At 41.6% G+C, this 20,686-nt stretch overlaps 2 protein-coding genes and 1 long non-coding RNA gene across 4 annotated transcripts in view; 2 read left to right on the forward strand and 1 right to left on the reverse strand.

The window, feature by feature from the left end:
* Nucleotides 1-5,300, forward strand: LOC106633314. Its single transcript, XR_001336524.2, has 3 exons — nucleotides 1-70; nucleotides 3,062-3,182; nucleotides 5,199-5,300. It is a non-coding gene; the product is annotated as an uncharacterized LOC106633314 (long non-coding RNA).
* Nucleotides 7-17,027, reverse strand: LOC102312947 (proprotein convertase subtilisin/kexin type 5). Of its 2 annotated transcripts, none has more exons than XM_005928737.3 (16): nucleotides 16,158-17,027; nucleotides 14,478-14,681; nucleotides 14,326-14,394; nucleotides 14,147-14,186; nucleotides 11,546-11,691; nucleotides 10,589-10,783; nucleotides 9,516-9,602; nucleotides 9,210-9,408; nucleotides 8,857-9,080; nucleotides 8,526-8,768; nucleotides 6,219-6,464; nucleotides 5,640-5,835; nucleotides 5,161-5,366; nucleotides 2,504-2,604; nucleotides 1,169-1,340; nucleotides 7-1,088 (listed from the first exon to the last, which is right to left on the reverse strand). In XM_005928737.3, exons 1-16 carry the CDS (start codon nucleotides 16,534-16,536, stop codon nucleotides 706-708), a joined length of 3,090 nt encoding a protein of 1,029 aa, XP_005928799.1. In that variant the 5' UTR covers nucleotides 16,537-17,027; the 3' UTR covers nucleotides 7-705. The 2 variants fall into 2 exon arrangements, with proteins under 2 accessions (XP_005928799.1, XP_005928798.1); XM_005928736.3 differs by having other exon boundaries at nucleotides 14,147-14,189; nucleotides 16,158-17,026.
* Nucleotides 17,028-17,207: 180 nt separating this feature from the next.
* otud7a (OTU deubiquitinase 7A) overlaps nucleotides 17,208-20,686 on the forward strand; it is a 45,822-nt gene continuing 42,343 nt past the window's right edge. Inside the window, exon 1 of the mRNA XM_005928738.3 lies at nucleotides 17,208-17,377. The gene's annotated coding sequence lies outside the window, so the exon portion shown is untranslated. The remainder of the gene's footprint in view (nucleotides 17,378-20,686) is intronic.

Genomic DNA, 20,686 nt, shown 5'->3' on the forward strand with positions numbered 1-20,686 from the left:
TTGCAGATCAGACGATGACTGTTCAGAGCCAAATCTCCAAAGAGCAAAAGAAAAGAACAAAACCATCAAGGTAAGAAAAAGATTTCTTAACATACAACGCTTCTTAAAATACATATCCTTGTTTGAAAGGGACTGCCGCACAGGTGACTTTGTCTTCAGTGCAGGTTACAGTTCGACTAAATGGTGAGAGGCTGCACTGTTTCATTACATAAGGAAATATGTAAAACTAAGGTGTGGAAAACTGAAAAACATTCCTGGAATATTTTACAGTTTGCAGAATTGTATTCAACTCTACTGATGCCACTGATAACATTACCAGGATGACAGGGTTTAAGGCAGTTGTTTCAAGGCATTCAAACGGTGTAAATTAGAAAAGATTTTCTCTTTCCAACAAACAAGTTTAACTTACAGTATATGACCAATTCACTGTTTCACAAGCACGACTTTAATATCAAGTTGAAAAAAACCCATATACATTTACACAAACGTGTATGATCTGTACTGTTTCATGTGTCTAAGAATTTCCATTATACAGATACAGGCACTTCATAGAATAAATATTCACCTGAAGTCAAAAGAAACATACCAAAGAAAATTACTGCTGCATTCTCTTTTACACATTAACTATTTTAACTTTGACTACGTGTCCGTCTTGATACTGAGCATCCCGAAACATTCCTCAATTACTCTGAGCTCTAAATGCATCTAAGAATGACTAAAACGGATGTTCTCATCCACATCCTGGTCTGCATCTGTGTCCTGCTCGTGGATGAAGCTGTAACGCCGATAAACGGATCCACCTTTGCTGGTGTACACCACATCTACCTCATCTCCGCTATCTGGCTCGGGCACGCCGTGGGGCATGTTAATGTTCGCACTACCACTCAATCTCTCATAGCTTCGTTTCCAACAAAGCCTCTTCCTAGCATGGGCTTTAACCAAGACAAATACAGCCAGAGTCAAACCAATTGCAAGCAGCAGAGCAATAGGCAAGGCAGCCGAGGTGTGCTTCAGAGTTCTGGAGGACAAACTCATATCGGTTTCCTGGATGTCTCCTGATTTAGGCTGGGGGGCCTCCACACACAGTGCTAGAAAAAACACAAAATTCCTTTAGTAAACTGTCACATCTATACACTTTTCTTTCGCTTATGAAAGACAGCATCACTACCTGAGCGGCTGTCACAAACACAGCAATTGGTGTAATTGCCTCCAGTCTGACAGCATGGAGCACAACGGTTCTCCACAGCATGAAGAGCAGAGTCAGTGTGACATGTCAGACAGTGGTCAGGTCCGGGGCCGTAGCAATGCCTGCATGACTTGTTGCAAGGCTTGCATGTTTCCTACAATCGAACAGTTAGATACAGACATTAGATAAAAGGTTATGCCAGAGGTTATGTTATGCTCTGAAGAGAATGGAAGGCAAATAGCCCAGCCTGTTTCACCACTATCAGTTCTAACCTGACAATTCAGTATGTCAGTATTACTCACTGTTAATCCTGTTTTACTACATCCTGGTTTTGAGAGGATGTCTATGTACTTTCTTTTGTGTACTGTCACAAGCTAGTAGGCATACAGCAAACATCCGTGGTAGCTCGCTTACAAATGTGGCAGCCAAACTAAAATATTAATTTGGATCAGTGTTTTTTATTATTTCACTCATTTACGGTGGTGTGATCAATTAGTGTCTGTAGGCAGATTCTATGCTATCAATTTAAGCGAGAACACCTGCCATTTGCCTTTAAATACAATGGTTATGATACATAGAGTAGTACAATGACAAGACGATCATTAAATCATAACTAGGGCTGTGCGATATGACCAAAATCTCATATCCCGATATAAGAAATCTATCGTCCTGATAACGATATAAATCACAAAAATGTAACATTTTCTGTAAATTCTGTGAATCTCGGGCAGCTCGACTTGCGGGAAGTGTTTCCAGCTGGGCGTCATGTAGCTGGAGTCGAGTGTTTTAACCGATGCATGAAACGATACATTTTTAGACATAAATTGTAATGCCCGCAGTTTTCTTTGTGAGTATTTATTACACGGCATGCTGCGGGGAAAGCCTGTTCTAACGTTTGAGTCTTTTAGCACCTGGCGGCTCTTTTTTTTTACTTCTCATCCGTAAATAATCTGCTCTTTCACGTGATTCAATTTATTTTGAAAAGTCTCAACAGGATCTTGAGCTTTATTGTGAAAGGTTTATGTGGAACATAAACAAGCGGACACGCGATGGTGTTACCGTTGTTGTTGCTAACCACAAAGCATAAAACAGGCGCTTGTCCATCTGTAGTGTGCTTATATTGAATATAAGAGAAATAGAGAACTTTAAGAAATTAATATAGCCACTACAGTGACCATCAAAACGATGAAAAATATTGCCGTAAAGTTTATTTTGCTACACCACGAAACAAACAATAGCATAAAATGAAACGATAGACGTTTTTATATCGTCATCCAATATATATCGTTATATCGAACAGCCCTAATCATAACCCACCTCTTCAGAAAAGTACAGTCCCTCCTTACAGCGTGGATAGCACACTTTGTCCTGTAGCATGCTGCCCCAGTCACAAGTCAAGCAGCCCTGAGGAGAGGCATCTGCAAACACACATACAGGCACTGAGCAGATACCTAATGAGAAAGTGAATCCACGATATTGACAGTTTGGAAATATAAAGTACAGTCAGAAATTATTCAAGCCCCAGTTCAGGGTCAAAGGTGGTGGTGGTGGCAACCCAGTTCATCACACTGTGAGAACAAGCCAGAGTAACTGGAGAGACCCATGCAGACATCCACATATAGAAGGACTCTAGACTGGATTCAAATCCAGGACCCTGTGAGGTAACAGTCTTACCCAGCATACCACCATTTAGTATCCGAAAACCATTTACAGTCAACAGTCAGTCTACAAAATAAAAAATAAAGTAACAATTGAGGGTTTCCCCCCCCCCCCCCCCATTTAATACTACTGAATGAAGCTGTGCTGCTAGATACTGTACCCAGATCACTGGAGTGCTGCTATAATGCATATTCTATTTGTCCCATGTCACCACAGGTTCTCTGGAGGTCACCAGGTTCCTAACCACCTTTAGTACCACAATCTTGCTCTCATGATTCCTCAGTTTGGGAATCGTTTGTCTACAGGAAGAGTGCTTGTTGCTCCAAATGTGCTCAATGTAAGAATATGGATCTGTGCCTCCACACAGTCATGTCTACAAGCACTTTAGGGAGGGCTTTTTAGTTCCTTTTGCTTCCCCTTTGATTTTGTTTTCATGTGCCAATCAAGGTACAGAAACATCTCAAAGATGATTAAGAGAAAGAGAGACTCCTGAGTTAAAATGAAAGCAAATGGTCTAAATAGTTGCAGTGGGGCAAAAAAGTATTTAGTCAGCCACCGATTGTGCAAGTTCCCCCACTTAAAATGATGACAGAGGTCAGTAATTTGCACCAGAGGTACACTTCAACTGTGAGAGACAGAATGTGAAAAAAAAAATCCATGAATCCACATGGTAGGATTTGTAAAGAATTTATTCGTAAATCAGGGTGGAAAATAAGTATTTGGTCACCTCAAACAAGGAAAATCTCTGGCTCTCACAGACCTGTAACGTCTTCTGTAAGAAGCTTTTCTGTCCCCCACTCGTTACCTGTATGAATGGCACCTGTTTGAACTCATCATCTGTATAAAAGACACCTGTCCACAGCCTCAAACAGTCAGACTCCAAACTCCGCCATGGCCAAGACCAAAGAGCTTTTGAAGGACACCAGGAAAAGTATTGTAGACCTGCACCAGACTGGGAAGAGTGAATCTACAATAGGCAAGCAGCTTGGTGTGAAAAAATCAACTGTGGGAGCAATCATCAGAAAATGGAAGACATACAAGACCACTGATAATCTCCCTCGATCTGGGGCTCCACGCAAGATCTCATCCCGTGGGGTCAAAATGATCATGAGAACGGTGAGCAAAGATCCCAGAACCACACGGGGGGACCTGGTGAATGACCTGCAGAGAGCTGGGACCAAAGTAACAAAGGTCACCATCAGTAACACACTACAACGGCAGGGAATCAAATCCCGCAGTGCCAGACGTGTTCCGCTGCTGAAGCCAGTGCATGTCCAGGCCCGTCTGAAGTTTGCCAGAGAGCACATGGATGATACAGCAGAGGATTGGGAGAATGTCATGTGGTCAGATGAAACCAAAGTAGAACTTTTTGGTATAAACTCAACTCGTCGTGTTTGGAGGAAGAAGAATACTGAGTTGCATCCCAAGAACACCATACCTACTGTGAAGCATGGGGGTGGAAACATCATGCTATGGGGCTGTTTTTCTGCCAAGGGGACAGGACGACTGATCCGTGTTAAGGACAGAATGAATGGGGCCATGTATCGTGAGATTTTGAGCCAAAACCTCCTTCCATCAGTGAGAACTTTGAAGATGAAACGAGGCTGGGTCTTCCAACATGACAATGATCCAAAACACACCGCCCGGGCAACAAAGGAGTGGCTCCGTAAGAAGCATTTGAAAGTCCTGGAGTGGCCTAGCCAGTCTCCAGACCTCAACCCCATAGAAAATCTGTGGCGGGAGTTGAAAGTCCGTGTTGCTCGGCGACAGCCCCAAAACATCACTGCTCTCGAGAAGATCTGCATGGAGGAATGGGCCAAAATACCAGCTACTGTGTGTGCAAACCTGGTAAAGACCTATAGTAAACGTTTGACCTCTGTTATTGCCAACAAAGGTTATGTTACAAAGTATTGAGTTGTATTTTTGTTATTGACCAAATACTTATTTTCCACCCTGATTTACGAATAAATTCTTTACAAATCCTACCATGTGGATTCATGGAATTTTTTTTTCACATTCTGTCTCTCACAGTTGAAGTGTACCTCTGGTGCAAATTACTGACCTCTGTCATCATTTTAGGTGGGGGAACTTGCACAATCGGTGGCTGACTAAATACGTTTTTGCCCCACTGTACATCAGTGTTACATTTCAGAAGGAATTTTATTTTTCTGTTTGCTGAACTGAAATTAAATGAAATGATTAGAACAAAAAGCTGTATGTAACACAGTAAAATAAATAAAATGTAAAAAACATGCCTGAATGCTTAAAAATGGGTTTCTGTTGACTCACTGGTTTGACATTTCATCTCTACCTACCTATGCATGTCTGACAACTGATATGACATTTTTTGCAGATGTCGTTAGACTGATAGAAGCGGTGTGGGCAGCGCTCGACACACAGCTTGGTGCCTTTCAGCTCCAGCAGAGGAGGGGAACATGCCCTGCAAGACTCGGGCCCCGGTCCTGTACACAGCTCACAGGACTGGTGACATTTATGACACTGGGAGCCCTCCCTGTAATACCTGAAGAAATGCATAAAAAAATGGGTTAAAATATTTCCTTCATGTTTGTCAAATATGTAACTGATAAAAAAAAAAGCTTTAAGAAAAAGTTACTTTGCTGCTGAAGAAGGAGAAACCACGTTACACCCTTTCTTCCTAAGAAACTTTGGTTCACTTCCAAAACAAATACTGTATTATCTCTAGTTTGGGGTCACTGAAGCATAAAGGTCTGTTTGCAGAAATTGTTTGTCTACTTGAGGTAAACATTTCACAAATAGTAACAGAGCTTTCTACCCAGTGGGACAATGGGTGACACAGAGCTGAAGGAGCCGCAGATATCCTGGAGAACACGTAAGACAATCTCTTGGTGATGCACTAGTGCAAGAGGAACACACGTGGTCACAAGGCAAACAGAGTCCCAACATCTTTCCATCAGCTTCCTGCCTTGTGGTATACGTGCCATCAGGACACGTATTAACACATGTGCTGTCTGGAAAAAAAGCATACAGCAACAGAGTTAGCACCTTAACTTGGTGGCGTACTCACTTCAGAGAAGCAACCAGTACAACTGCATAAATCTGTTTAACCTGAAATTGTCAAATAGTCTTACAAAAGCCATTATTATGAAGCCAGCTGTGAGAGCACTAAATGCAAAAGCAAAGTCTATAACTCGGGCCAAAAATTTCATTAGTGATTAAAATGAGAAAAGGCTTTTTCAAGCACCTGTAGAGCTAACAGTTAAAAGATAAATGATTCAGATTTGTTTTGTCTTTGCATGATAAATCAACTTTAAAACAATCAGTTTTGTGCTGATTTTCACTTATACCACAAATCACCTCTGTGTCTGCACATAAACCTGTTGAAAATGCTCACTGTAAAGATATCTGGGGACAGCACAGGTCTGGCATTCATCGTTGCCTGGCCCCTCACACGAAAGACAGTGTCGGTGGCAACCCTTGCAGGTGAACTGGTCGTTGTGTAGGTAGGTCCCCGGTGGGCAGGCCGTATCACCCGTCACACCACACAGTAACGTGTTTGGATCCAACACGAGTCCTCTCTCGCACTGGGTGCACTCGTTGGCGTCTGGCCCGGTGCAGCTAAGGCAAGTCTGGTGGCACTCTAAATACAACCAAGCAAAGCAGATTGCAACACCTTCATGTCACATTACCACATTTACACAAGAGGGTACAATAATCATGTTTTAGAGGTGAATGGATTTCATTTTAAGCAAATAGCTTATTTCATTATCACTCAGTTGTGAGTTTAGTAATTGCTTTTGGCCACTGCATTAACCTCCCTTTGTTACACATTTTCTGTTTTATTTTATTTTTAACGCTTATTCAAGCTTTAACATTATTCAAGGTAATTAGTATGGAAAAGAAAGTCTAATAGAAGGTGTGAGGAAAAAATTGGATGATCTCGCTTTCAAGGTTTTTTCTTTGTGTACTTGGTGTGGACTTCTAGTGCACGCTTTATAGACTGTTCTGTGTGAGTGCCATTCTAACCACTCCATGGACCTCAAGCACAGAGCAAACATTTAACTTTCTGAGTCTAGCTAACCTAACTTTCATGTCTGTGGACATTAGTGTGTGTGGAGTCCACAGTGTTCAAACCTCAAGGCGGCACATGTGCATTTTGGGGGTTTTTATTATACTTTTACAGAGCTTGCACCATAAATTTGTCTGATTCTCTGTGGTGAGCTTTACTATATTACGCTGAGCTGTCTAAGGGAGAGAAACTTTAGCATCTCCACTGTGCTACGTGGTGTTGTCACCACTGGCCCAACTCTGGCATATTTGGCTCCTGGTGAGTTTATCCTCTTCCCCAAAATGAAAGACAAGTTGAAGGGTCACACTTCTAACGTTGTGGAGGAGATCCAGAACCGATTGCTGATATACAAATTCAAGTGGTGAGAACAGGACCTGTATAGTGAAACAAAATCAGCAGTTCCGCTGAAATGAATGTGGTGCTGCAAGCTGATCTATTTTACATTATGATCTAATTTATACAGTAGTATAGGTACGACTGTATAAACACTACAGTATAGTATAGATACTATAATACTGCAGGACTGGGAGTAAACTGCTTTTAAAAAGTCTGTGCTAGATTTTTTCCGAAACATTGCCTCCAGCACATGAAATAAACACTAAAACTAATACAAACTAAACTAAAAGGCAACATTTTCAAACAGTAAAACCAAAACTGAAAATAGCAAACCCACTCTGGAAACTAAATGAAACTCTGAAATCAAAGAATCAAATAAAAATGAATCAGAAAATACAATAATAACAACTCTGGGCTTCTTTTACATCAATTCCCTAAAAACTATGACATGGAAAGGGTCAGTTTGATCAATTACCCAGAGTATTATGCATGATTATTGCAACACATCTACATGTTAATTTATCCAACTACTTATTCAAAGGGATATCCCAACTCTATATTACACAGATGCAAGTCCTGTGAGTCAAAGTACTTTCAGCAACACATTGTGAAAAAACATTAGAGAATATTACTTGTGGGGTTATCTTAACATTATCTTAAAAGTTCTGGTGGTGCCAGTAGTACCCCTCAGGCTCCTAGTAGATACACCTATGGTATAAATGTGAAAATCCTATGTTGCTTTGCTTTTAATTAATTGCTTTTAATTAATTAAATAATAATAATAATTAAATAATTAATAATTTTATCAATTTAAAAAAAGTCTTAGGTGGTTTCCTTCTCGAGTTATCACATTCATAAACTTGAGTGTTCATGCCAGCCACCCGCTCCGCAAGGTGACAACCACACCCCATCAGCCTTTTACAGCTGAGGGATAAAAACAAATAACTTTGCAACACTGCAGAATTCCTGCTACTAGGAAGGTCAAATCCAAAACTCGAACAGAGGTAATATCATTGGATTTAAATGAAATGAAATTTGACAGCTGCATTTCATAGTTGCTACAGTTTCAATTTCTAAAATTTCAATTTCATCAAAATTGAATAAATATTAAAATGATTAAATGATTAAAAATGTATTTTAATCATTTTGACATCTGAATTTATGGTCTTTGAACCTACGTAGTAGCATCATGAAAACTAGAAAGAATTCTCGCTGGAGAACGGTGAAGCCGTAACAAGAAAACTCCACATATTTGGTGTTTAAAACCAAATCAAATCTGTGAATCCAGGTGCTCACCTTGACACTCCATAGCTGCAGTCTCATAGTAAGTACCAGCGGGGCAGTCCTTTGAGCATACACCTTTATAGAGCTTGGGGCTGTAGGTTGAGCAGGTCTCACAATCATCTGCTGAAGGCCCTGAACAGCTGCCACACGTAGGGTGGCACTGACCGCAGCGGCCCTCCTCCATGTCCTCATAATAGCCCACAGGACAACTAGCCTTACACTCACCGTTCAGCATCAAGTAGAGGAAACTGCACCCTGGAGGGGTGAAAAATTTGTAACACAAATCTCTCACCCGTATCGAACATTATATCTTTTAAATCTGCTGACTGTGCTAATAACTCACGGAAGCAGGTCCTGTCATCTGAGCAAACTTCACAGTGGGGAGGACATCGTCTGCAGGTACCATCATCTGCAGGATACATTCCCAGCGAACAGTTGAGTCTACACATGCCACTCTCCAGGTAGTAGCCGTCAGCACAGGACAGACACTGGGATTTGATCTCATCACAGGTGAGACAGGAGCTATCACAGGCTTCACACGACCCCTCTGCTGTCTCAAAGAAACCTCTAAAGAAAAACAAAACAAAAATAACCCCAATACGGTTGGGAGAAAACAAAAGAGAAGCGAAGCATGAAGAAGATCGTGTCATCATTGAATAGCTCCGTGTTTGTTTCACCGCTTATCAAACTGCTTACTCTGGGCAATTGGACCAGCACCGGCCTTGGTGGAGAAAAAGTTTATCGGTGCCTTTGGAACAGCTGATGCAGTTATCACTGGTGTCCACACAGGCCTCACAGCTGGGAGAGCAGTCCTCACACAGCTGAGTGGCAGAGTTCGCATATGAGCCAGGTGGACACTGCTCTACGCAGGAACTGTCCTGATCCAGGAAATATCCTGTGAAGCACAAATACACACACATCCACACTCGCACGATTGGCATCAAGAATTAACATTGCGATTAAGATAGTTTACTCTGAAAAGCTAAAAGCAGTAAATATTACCTTTAAAACAAGAAGAACAATCCAGTGCCTGTGGGCCAAAACAGGTCTTACAGGAAACATTGCACGTGTGACATTCACCATATTTCCCTGGATGGAAAAGAATATACATACAGCACACAGCTTGTTTTAACCATCCCCACCACAAGAGGGAACCATAACAAGATTTAGTGTCTCAGGCACAAATAGACTGTATAAGAAAGGGCTCTGTGCAGAAATAAACAGAAATGATAATCAGGAGCTTTTGGACTATTGCATTCTGTATTCAAAAGCAAACATTTAGAAAAGGTATTGCTCTAAAACCATTCATGTTCAGTGTTGCCTAAGGATAAAACAGGCACTAGTGTTTTAAAAAGAAAATACACTAAATTGCAAATGCGCAATAACAGCTCTTGGCTCAATCAAAGTGACAGCACTGGTCAGTTTTACAGATATGTGAATGACTCCTGTGTTAAAATCGAAACCTAAGAAGTAGAATGTTTTAAATGAAGCTGTTTCCTTACAATAGCAGTATATAGCTTGGAAAAATACTTGATGGCTGAATGCGAACTGCTCCTGACGAAGCTGGCTTATCCACACGCGTAAGCAAATAATAAAACCAATGATGTGGAAATTAAAACAATCGACTTATTAACCGTGTACAGCTGATAACAAGAACAATGGAGTACTGTATCCAAGTGCTGGTGACACAGACACAAAAGAGAAGGGGCTAGAGAGGTAGATGCTTGAGGCAGATGACCCCAGAGGTCCTTCAGCAGGGTTCAAGCTTGTGGGCTCAGCAGCAAGTATCAACTTCCTAAAGTGTCCTTGAGCAAGACGATGAATCCCTCCACATTTCTGGGACAGTGTACTGACCTCCAGTGTCACCCAAAGGAGAAAAGCAATCATTTCCACCCGAGATTCAGAGAAGTATCGTGTTACGAGTGTTATCTGCGATTCAGCTATGACCTGATATGTCATTCTGTCCTTTTGTTCGTAAATTTGTAAATCTGTAATTTACCTGGATTACAGTGGATCACATAAAACTTCTTTTTTAACCAGCCTAAGTCAGCTTTCACCGTGCTTCCTCTACTTACCATCAAAATACTGTCCCTGTGGGCAGTTAATGTGAGGACACTGTCCATGTACAGGAAAATTCCCACCAGGACAAAGGTCGCAGTCTGTTGCACGAGGTCCGTGGCATGTCTGGCACGAGCTGTGGCAAGACTGACAGCGCCACCCGCTGGAGTCGCTGAAGGTTTGCTGAGGACACTTTTTAATGCATTGTCCCTCTGACACAGACACAGAAGCACAGAGAGGGACTAATGTTATTACGACATTATTCCATTACAGCATTTCTTCTATACTGACAATCTTAAAAACATGGATGCTATAGCAGACAAAAGCACTTCTCTACATGTTCTCTTCTACTTTTTTCTGTAGAAATAAGTCAAGAGAAACCATAAGAAGTTACTTTGATTTGTAAAACACTATTTATGCTTTAAATGGTGCTGATAAACTTATTCTCATAAGTGAGCTGTTCACTGCTGCGCAAATCCTTCTCCTTTGCCCTTATAGGATCACTCTCTCTCCAAATTCCATCTGACTGCCCAGGCACAAAACAATGACCTAGATTTTTTTTTCTTTTTTTTTTCTTTTTTTGAAACTGGACCTTGTAGCTGGAGAAGGTGGAGGCCGATTAGTGCAGCAGTGGGCTCGCCAACCTTTCTTTACTATAGTTTTGTTTCCAGGCTTTATTTACAGTCTCCAACCTTTTTCTCCCACGCCTACAGAACACAAAAACACAATCCCTTCTTCTTTGTTTGCATAAATCATACATTTGCATATCTTATGTTACAGATTTGCTTAAATGAACATGTTTTGCAAGCCAAATTAAGACTCAGAGTGCTTTCATTTGTCTTTGGTTAGTCACAAAAACAACGTGATTAAAGAATATATTGAATATACTCTTTTAGTATGGTATGGAACATCTGCATCATTTAGTATACTGATAGTAAGGAAAGCATAGATATATGATTGTTATTTGCTTCTACCGTTGAGGAAGTAACCAGGCTGGCAGGCAAAGCAGTGCGTGTTATTCCTGCAGTCTTCACATGGTGCTGGGCAGGAGAGACAGACACGCCTGCCTCTGTCCTCATAGGTGCTCTGAGGACAATGTCTGCGACACTGGTGCCTGAAACTGTAGAGAAAGGTTCATTGAAAATCTTCCATTGGTTTCTTTAACTTGTATACACGTGGTGAGCAATAATAATCCCTGGCAATTAGCAAAGTATTTTTCCTCAGTAGAACTTTTAATAGGTCAGTGACTGCATTACTTGAACTCCCTGCCACAGCTATTAAATGAAAGTAGACTCTGTTTTGCAAAGCAAACATGCTGAACAGAACTATTGTGATATCAAAAAAGCCGATGAAAAGCACCATGATCTGATGGCAGCAGAAACACGAGGTATACCGCACACAAGCGGTAATCCCAACATGCATTGTGTCAGTAAGCCGCACACCTGTAGATGAATTGTTGACTTCAGAGCACTCTTCTCCCAACTCATGCAGTTTAGACGAACAACAGTAGGGACAGGAAGCACAATGTAGGCTGGCTTTCTTCAAGCATATTGTGGTTCTACTTTCTTCTTAAGGCGAAAAGATAATTGGTGTTTTATTTGTAGCTCGTAGGTATGGGGTGATTTCTGTCATTAACCTATCCTATCAGTCCTTCGGGGCTTAACTGTCTTATTAAACATGAGACAGCTGCCCCAGAAACGAGCTTTAAAAAAAGTGAAGATTTGATTTGCAAAGATGTCACGCTAAAACATTAAAGAAAGAGGGACTTAGCCAAGCAGCAAATAAGCCACTAACATATGTGATGCAGCATCTTGTGTAGCCTATTCCACCACCTTCCTACATAAGGGAACCTGACCAGTGACAGCCCAACCTGCCCTTCCTACTGCGTTGCCGTGGATCTGGTGCTAAGATGTGGGGGTTGTTTGAGGAGGAACAGCTGGAGGCGCCACGATGCATCCATCAAGTGGTTCACAATAGCAGCTGGTACAAACCAGGCCCCATTTCTTGCCAGGAAAAACTACTCTGCTTTAAAATCTGCAGGATGTTTAAGAATCCCCCTGTGCAAACACCAGGCTATCCATTCCAGAAGAGCACATTTGCATTTCCAACGCAACTTCTGTTTAGGTCTTTTACTCCTGGACTTTGTTAGTAAGGAAGAAAATATACTGCAGGTAGTCTCAGAAAAGAGAAAGCCCCGGGAAATGAAGGATTTAAATTATAGTGAGAATGAATCACAGCAATTTTTGGTTTTGCTGCACTTCTTTGGTTCCTTAGGGAGGAAAGTAAATGCCAATAAATACCAAACATCCATCATGCTGTGATTTCTTTTAAAAGGCAGCGTTTAATGCAAGAGTAACACTGGCCTCACTGATTCATGGTTATGCCAAAGCTGTCGAACTTTAACATTTTTCACTACCAGCAAAATCTCAAAAGGAGGAATTTCTTTTAGTGCTCGAAACTGTCACAATCTGTCGCAGTGTGGCTGTTTTTCCCAATTTATAACAGCTCCCTGCTGGATTATATTTATTTTATTTTTGTCTGCTACACATGTAGATATATAATAGCTATAACAACATAAAATGCTAAGATGAACAGTCATATTGAATCTCTAAAACCATACTTTTAAAGAAAACTACACAAGCAGATGCAGAAAAATAGACTATCCCAATAAACCTGTGTAGCATCCACAAAAGCAGGTGCTGGATTTTCTTGCAGCTCGTCCATCTCTACTTGTTTTTCTCTACTCCTTACACATAAGAACACTTTGTTAAGTCTCTTCTGAGCTCAAAACCAAGGCTCAGGTAACAGCGTATGATTCTGAATGGAAGGTAACCTGATTCACACGATTCCAGGAGGCCTAAACTCGAGGGAGGAGTGCACAATTGGGGGGTCTGTTCTGGCTCTATAACCTGTGTTACACACTGCGTCCAATTGATAAGCTGGTGTAAACAGGAATATAGATGCAATTTTCTGTAGAGGTAAGAAAGCTAAGCATATTCTGATAAGCAATTTGTGAAATGGTTGGCCATATAATGCCTCACAGTGCATGTAGATTTACAAGACCCGTTTTTTGTTGTTGTTGTTTTTTTTTTCCTGCAAAGCAATACCATTGAATGTAAAAAACAATTACAGGGTCATTGTGAGGTTAATTGCTTCTTGGCAGCATATTTAATCTCCATAAAAAAAGAAAAACTGTTTGAAAAATCATAAAGCATAGCATGCAAAAGCATAACTGTTCCATGCCGGATAAACAAATAACTAAGTCGAGTTTTCTCATTTTACTATTTGCAACATTTCAGTCCTTTTGAACTCAAATTTATAAGCGTAAACTGATTAACTAATTTTAAAACTGTTAAAAATCAGAAAAGAAATTACAGAAAATAATGATTTCAATTTTTTGTGTTTTTTACTAATAATTACTAATATTCAAACTAATAGAAAATACCTGTCAAATCCATAAACAATGAAAAGATAATTGCCAATTGACGCTGTTGTCTGTGGATGATTTCAGAGCAGAACAGGAGGAAAACACAGTTATCAAAATATAATAATAAGGTAAGAAAAAAAACACTCACAGAAAGTAACCTTCAACACAGCTGCTACAGATCTCTGGGTCTTCTGGGAACAGAGGAGAAAAGGTGATTAATTAGCATTCATAGGGAGAAACAAACTGCATTGTGCTCCTTTATCAGCGTTTTAATATACATCGCTAAACAGTAATGGTGTGTGGGCCTCATACAGAAAGCATGTTTACCTGTGTAACATGTTTTGCAGCCAATTTCACAGTCAATGCACTCTCCTGTATCAGGGTCCTGCACCTGCCCTGAAACACAGAGGTCCAGAATACTGAATGCCTCTCTGTTAGGCAAAGATATCGCCTCCACAAAAACTCTGTTTTGCACTTACCTATGCCGCACAGTGCTGTTTGGCAGACCCCATTGTGAAGTTTGTAATGTCCTCGACACTTGGCACATATGTTGCCATCTGTGCACAGTTCACAATTGGCTATGCAGGGCAGGCAGGCATAGTGACCCCTGTCAGGATAGAATCCCCGTGGGCAGTGTGTCCGACAGCGACCTTGGTGGAGGAAACGTTCCTGTCCGTCTTCATCTGAGGAGGAAGAGGAGGTCACGGAGGAGCTGTTAGCATACTCTATTTTCCCTTATCATAAAAATGCTGTTTGCCGTATTCTGAGAGTGAAAAACATTCAGATTCTCCTAATAAATACAGAGGTAAGCTTTAATCTTTTCTTCATCTGACAGCCAGTCGGATGAAGGAAAGTTAAAAAGACACTGCAACTGTGTAAAAGTAAGTGCCTAATGAAAGATGAGGATTGCTGAGGGAATCTGTGGCAACTGCTGGGAGGTGCTGGATTCAGAGATTTCACATGCATATTTAATAAAAACAGAGAATAGCGGCAGGCGAATGGAAGGCATAAAGATCATTATAAACTGACTGCAGACTGACTGCAGACAGCAACAGTGCCAGATCACTTCTTGACTGATGCTCCAACTAATATAAACACTGGCAATTAGCGGGAGACCAGAGATCAGAGCTGTAAGCAGAGACAGCCTTGTGTTGGCCCTCATGATTAATGCTCTGCCACCTGCCACTAGCCTAGCAAGGCACCTGTGGCACCTGAGGCATCTCTGAGAGCAGCCGAGTTACAGCATTGTCTCATCTGCTCAGCGCCACACAGAAGACGTGTGAGACAGGGAGGAGAGCGGCTGCAAGCTGCTGCCTCTCTTATCCTTCCACTTCCCTCAATCACAGCATGATCAGAAAAATATGGCACATGACAACCAAGCATAGGTCCACCCAGCAACAATGTATAGTAAGAGAATCAGTAGTGTGTGTTCAAGGGAGGGAGAGTGTGAGGGAAGGAGGGACAGAGTTGCAGCTTTTGCAGGTTGAGCCTAGTCAACAGCAACAGCACTACTTCCAGCTCTTCCAGATATTTTTTCCCTGTTCTGATTAACAAAGGCCTCTTTCTGACACGATCACATTACACCGTGAAAACTCGGGTGAAAAACGATCATACATTCAACCCTTCCCTATTTCAGAGGTAGCCAGCAAGTCCTACAGCCAGCCTCTCTGATTGTTTAACAAGAGTAAATGGTAAACCAGAGCTGAATGCTCCTCGTCGAACAAAAGCCTTTTTTAAAGAGCTGGGTAATCATTAAATAGACTAGTAAAAAAAAAAAAAAAAAAACTGGATTACTGAGTCGTCAACAGGTCTTTGTCATGATCTGGTATAGGTGTGGTAAAATAATAACAAATTATAATAAAATCCTTTAAAAAAAAACAATTATATGAACAATGGCATGCAAATTTAGTGCTCTCATGTCCTCATTTCATAGGTACTGTGTTGGATCTTTTTGCCAATGATGATGAAAACTTAAGTTATTGTCACATAAGATACACGACTTTAAAAAAATCCGTGGGTATATCAAATGCAGTGCAAGCTAGTGTGTGTGGAAAATGTAATGGATATTTAATAAAAATCGCCTTTTTTTCCATTTGAGAAAGCCATCAACAACAGCCCTATATTCACTGCGTTATACGTGCTAAGAAAATCCTACTCACAAACTCCACAGGTAGTGCATTCAAACAGCTCGTGTCCGTAGCACTCGGAGCAGGTGGGATGACACAAGACACACTGGTTCTTCAGCATAAACTGGCCACTCGGACAGGGCGACGAGGGTTTACATCCAGTAAATCCAACGCAGAAGACCAGGAGAATGACAAACGCGACGGAAGACCTCATGGCTGTGCCCGAGGACTTTCGGTTGAAAGTGAGAAAGACGGCAAACAGTGAGGACTGTCTCCAAAGACGCAGTGTCCGTGCGGCAGGTAAAGCTGGCGGATCGATATGGGGACTCGGTGTGAGGCACCAGCCCAGAGATAACTTGCTGGACCAGTTCAAGTGAAACACTGGACAATGAGAATGGACCGCGGTGAGCATTTAGTCAACGAGCCAAAGAAAATGAGAAAACACCCAGTCTCTGTGAGTCACGATAGATAGATAGATAGATAAATAATTTCCCCAGCACTGGAATGTAGATCCCAAACCAAACGTCTACCTGTTAGGTACGTCTATTAAAATAACACCATGAAATACTGTTGGAGAATTTGTTTCTTGTAGAAACTCGAGATTTTGCCTGTGTATGACAGAACTTTAAAGAAAAAAAAAGATGAAAAAAAAAAGATTTCCTAACCTATTGTCTAACCCATTAGCCCAGAGGTCTACTTCACCACCACCATCATCACCTAATTTGGCATCAGTAATAAACATTATGTAGACTGATCCCCCTTTTTCTATCTTATTTTTTGTTTTAAAGTAATTAAAACATAACATTTAGAAGCCTTGTGAAATGTATGGCAGATTTATATATCCACGGTGTTCCTAATAAAGTGGTAAATGAGTGCAGCAGTCTTCAGTGTGCTTTTAATCTCAGGAGAATAGCTTTGCAGTCACTGGAGTTTCGTACAGGCTGTGATTACGCTGGCTTTTCATTTCTTTCCTTCTTTTTTTTTTCTTTATTGGTTCATGCACAGCGGCCTCTGGCGGCCAAATGATGGACGCGCATGCGAGGGCGTGTGCAAAAAAGGGCTCGTCAGAGGCAGACGTCACGCGGCTACTGGAGGAGGCGTGGCTTGGTTCTGCTGCAGCGGAGAGAAACATGACATGGGGATGAGCGAGAGAGAGGGAGTGAGTGAGTGACACAGCCTGATAGGAATAAACGGCTCGTCAGAGGTCTGGACTCCAAACGCTATGATGGGGAGCCATGACTGAAGGCAGAACGGTAAGAGACACGGATGGTTTCATCTCCTTTTACATGTAGGTCTATGCTGTATTTCGCACACACGGCGCGACACGTAGATTCGTGGCTCATTTGGTAGTGAGCACAAAAGGCTGCCACTGCAGACAGGTGCACCTGCCTTTATGGGAGTACGTGCCTCGATGCATTCAACTTCAGCTCCTGTGCGAATACCTTTAATTTTCTTTGGACGAAGACAAACGCACCGAGGCCACATATTTCCTCGACGGTCTGGGATGCTGTAAACATGGACCTCAATGCTTAGTCACAGACCTTTGTGATGTAGCAATATAATATAGGCTTCATCCGAGGCAGCTGGGTATATATGTTTGCAGCCTAGCCTTAAATCACTTTTTAAAATAAAATAAAATAAATATCCTATTAGGTTTATGAGGCTGTGAAACCGTGAAGGTTATAATATGTATATTTTCTGAGTATTCCAGACATGGGATATTAATCATTCCAATGTTTTTTTTTTTCTTTTTTCTTTTGGAGGGCCAGGTGGCTTTACATGGAGATGGTGGTAAAATGCATAACGGCTGGTTGTTTTATATTAAATCACAGCAATCTCACTTTCAGCTGAAGCCAAACAATAAGTGCAAACACCACTGCCTCTTTCATTCTGGTGCCTGTATGCTTCTCTTATTGTTGGCCTGGTTGACAAAACCTACCAGCTCTGCCTGCCTGTAAAGATAGTGAGGCCACTGATTCATTGCTGTGGTATTTTTAAAACACATTCACGTCCTCTGACAAAGACCTACATAATAACACCTCTTCTATCACTAATTATATTTGAGCTAGTTGCAACGCTGGTGTAATAAACACCACATAAATATGCAAGATTAGATTTCCGATCAAGTCAACTTTGCTGTCTTAACTTTGCCTCCTAGTCAGGTCTTTACTGCCGGGTTTTAAATTGTTTGCTTAGGTTTGTGAGTCGGGCTGCTGACAGCAGGCGGGTGTGATTTGGAGATAGCTTGAATAGTCGAGGGTAGAGCTACAAAGCTTGGGCCCGTGGCTGCAAGACCAGGCCAGGCCAGGCCAATGCCAGCTCCGTGGAGGGCTTCGGTGCAGCAGGGCACTGGGGAGAGGGCACTTGGCACCTGATCAGTTACCACAGTGAATTCTGTTCCTGTCAGTGGCATTTATCTACAGAAAAGCAGAGCAGAGATGACGGCTGTTGTTGAACTCAGTTGGGCTTTCATGTCACCGAGGCAGTGCCGCTTTATCAAACTGCTCTTCGGCTGATACAGAATGACACCTCCTTGCAAACATCGGTGCCAGTTCCACTACCTACTCGAAAACCTCAGCAGAGAAATTCCCTTCACAACGCATCACTATGGAAAAAAACCCAACAACATTAGATGCATAATAAATGCAACATTTCAGATATTCAGCATTTTACATTCATGCATATTTTGCATCAGAAACAAGTTCTAATTAAAGTGTTTCTACACTGGTATTAATGTACACAATCAAAAAATATAGATGGGAAGAAGAATCCATCTCCGTGCTTGATGCCCCAAAGTTTAGTGCTTTAGAGGAGATGAAATGAGTCAAGTGCCCATGGTAATCATGGCCAATCACTGACTGCGTAGCTCTGAAGTGGGGCCTGTTCTTCAGACATCTCTACAGGTGGGGAGGCAGTGTTAAGTGGTCTGTCTGCAGGCGGAGGGAGGTCAGCTAGAGGCCAAAGATGCAGGCAGAGGGGCTTCTTTCACACATCAGCATAGCAGGTAGTGGTTCGCTTTCCAGCCACTGCGCTCTGGTCCAGTGTGAGGCCTTTTTTCTTGAGGCCCTAATTCAGCACACTGTTGAATTTGCGTATGAATGAAAATATGACGTGTACCTCCAAATTACAGATCACCTGTCTCATAAAGCTCCAATAAATCCCTACACAAGTATTTCCTTTCATACTGCGGTAAAGGCTTCATTCACAGAAGTGTTATAATAAGATTATTGTGGAAATCCTTTATTGTAGTTTCTATATTTGTCCACGTTTACTAGAAAGGGCTTGTGTTTTACAGTTTCGAGTTTTTGATGTCTGAATAACTTTAGAGCTACTTATAAGCTTGCAACCAAAATCCAAAGGGGAGCCACGCAACCTTAAGGTTCCTTAAAAATTCTGTCGTGACGAAGCGCTGACATTTTTGTGTCGTTTTTGTTTAAAGTGATAAGCTGAGACACATGCCAATCAAGCAAACACTCCCACAAAGATGGCCCTCTTTCACCTTTTATGTTGTCGAAATGAATCATTTGTCAGTCGATTAACAGGGACGGCATCCACAAGCCAAGTTTAAATGAAAAGCATTTAAATTCAGAGAATTTCAGAGCTTTCCTTTTAATGTCGAATAATGTTTAATACAGTCAGCTTTCCATGAGCGACTTAAGGTATTTTCCCCATTGTCTTCACTTTTAATCTGATGTTTAATTTAGAAAACAACCTCTGAAACTCACTCTACTTCCTTTTATTAGCCACTTAAGAAACAACTTCTTGAATCTACCAGGTTTCAACAGATGGTTCGATATGATGTTTGCTCAAACGCAACCTGTAAGAAAGAGGGCTCAGCTGAGACAGGGGGCAACAGGAACTGGATTTTAGGCTGTAGCAAGGAGACTTATGCGTGTGAACACGTTTGTGTCTGCTCCTCCTGCACCTAATTGCATTTGTGTTGCTTGGCTTGTCTGGTGCTGAGTCTGGGAGCAGGGTGCTGCTGGAGACGTCTGCCATTGAAACATTCCCCCCTCAAGGCCTAGTGGGCACAGCCATCCCCTGTCTTGCCTCGAATCAGCAGGGGAGCAGTTTCTAAATCAAACAGAACACTGTTGCACAGGATACCCTTGGTGACTCAATTTAGATTCATGCAGGCCCACAGCGTAGGTCATTTCCATTCATTCCGAGAAATAGGTCAGGCTTCTTTTTCTCCTGCAAATTCCAGCTGTATTTGGTAGAAACTCTGTGTTTCTCCATTTTGTCACATATTAAAAGGCAAACGCACTCACGGGTACGGGTAGAGAGAAGCAGCCGTGCTGTATTTGACTGTAGTCTTCACGTCATTCATTTTCTTAAGTAGAGAAAGAAAACGCTACGCTGTCTATCACTGTCACTGCCCTGTCTTTCCTCTTTGCTTGTTAAGCCAACGAATATATCATTGAATGTTTGACGAAACCCCTTCACGGACCAATCAGGAGCCAGTTCAAAAATGTCTGAGAGAAATCGACTGTGTCAGGAATAACTAGTTTTTGTTTACTTATGAACGTTTTCGCTGAACATGTTGATGTCCCCCTACATTT

This window comes from Haplochromis burtoni, unplaced genomic scaffold, assembly GCF_018398535.1.
Source record: "Haplochromis burtoni strain Fernald_Lab_line unplaced genomic scaffold, NCSU_Asbu1 Contig_114, whole genome shotgun sequence".
NCBI lineage: Eukaryota > Metazoa > Chordata > Actinopteri > Cichliformes > Cichlidae > Haplochromis > Haplochromis burtoni.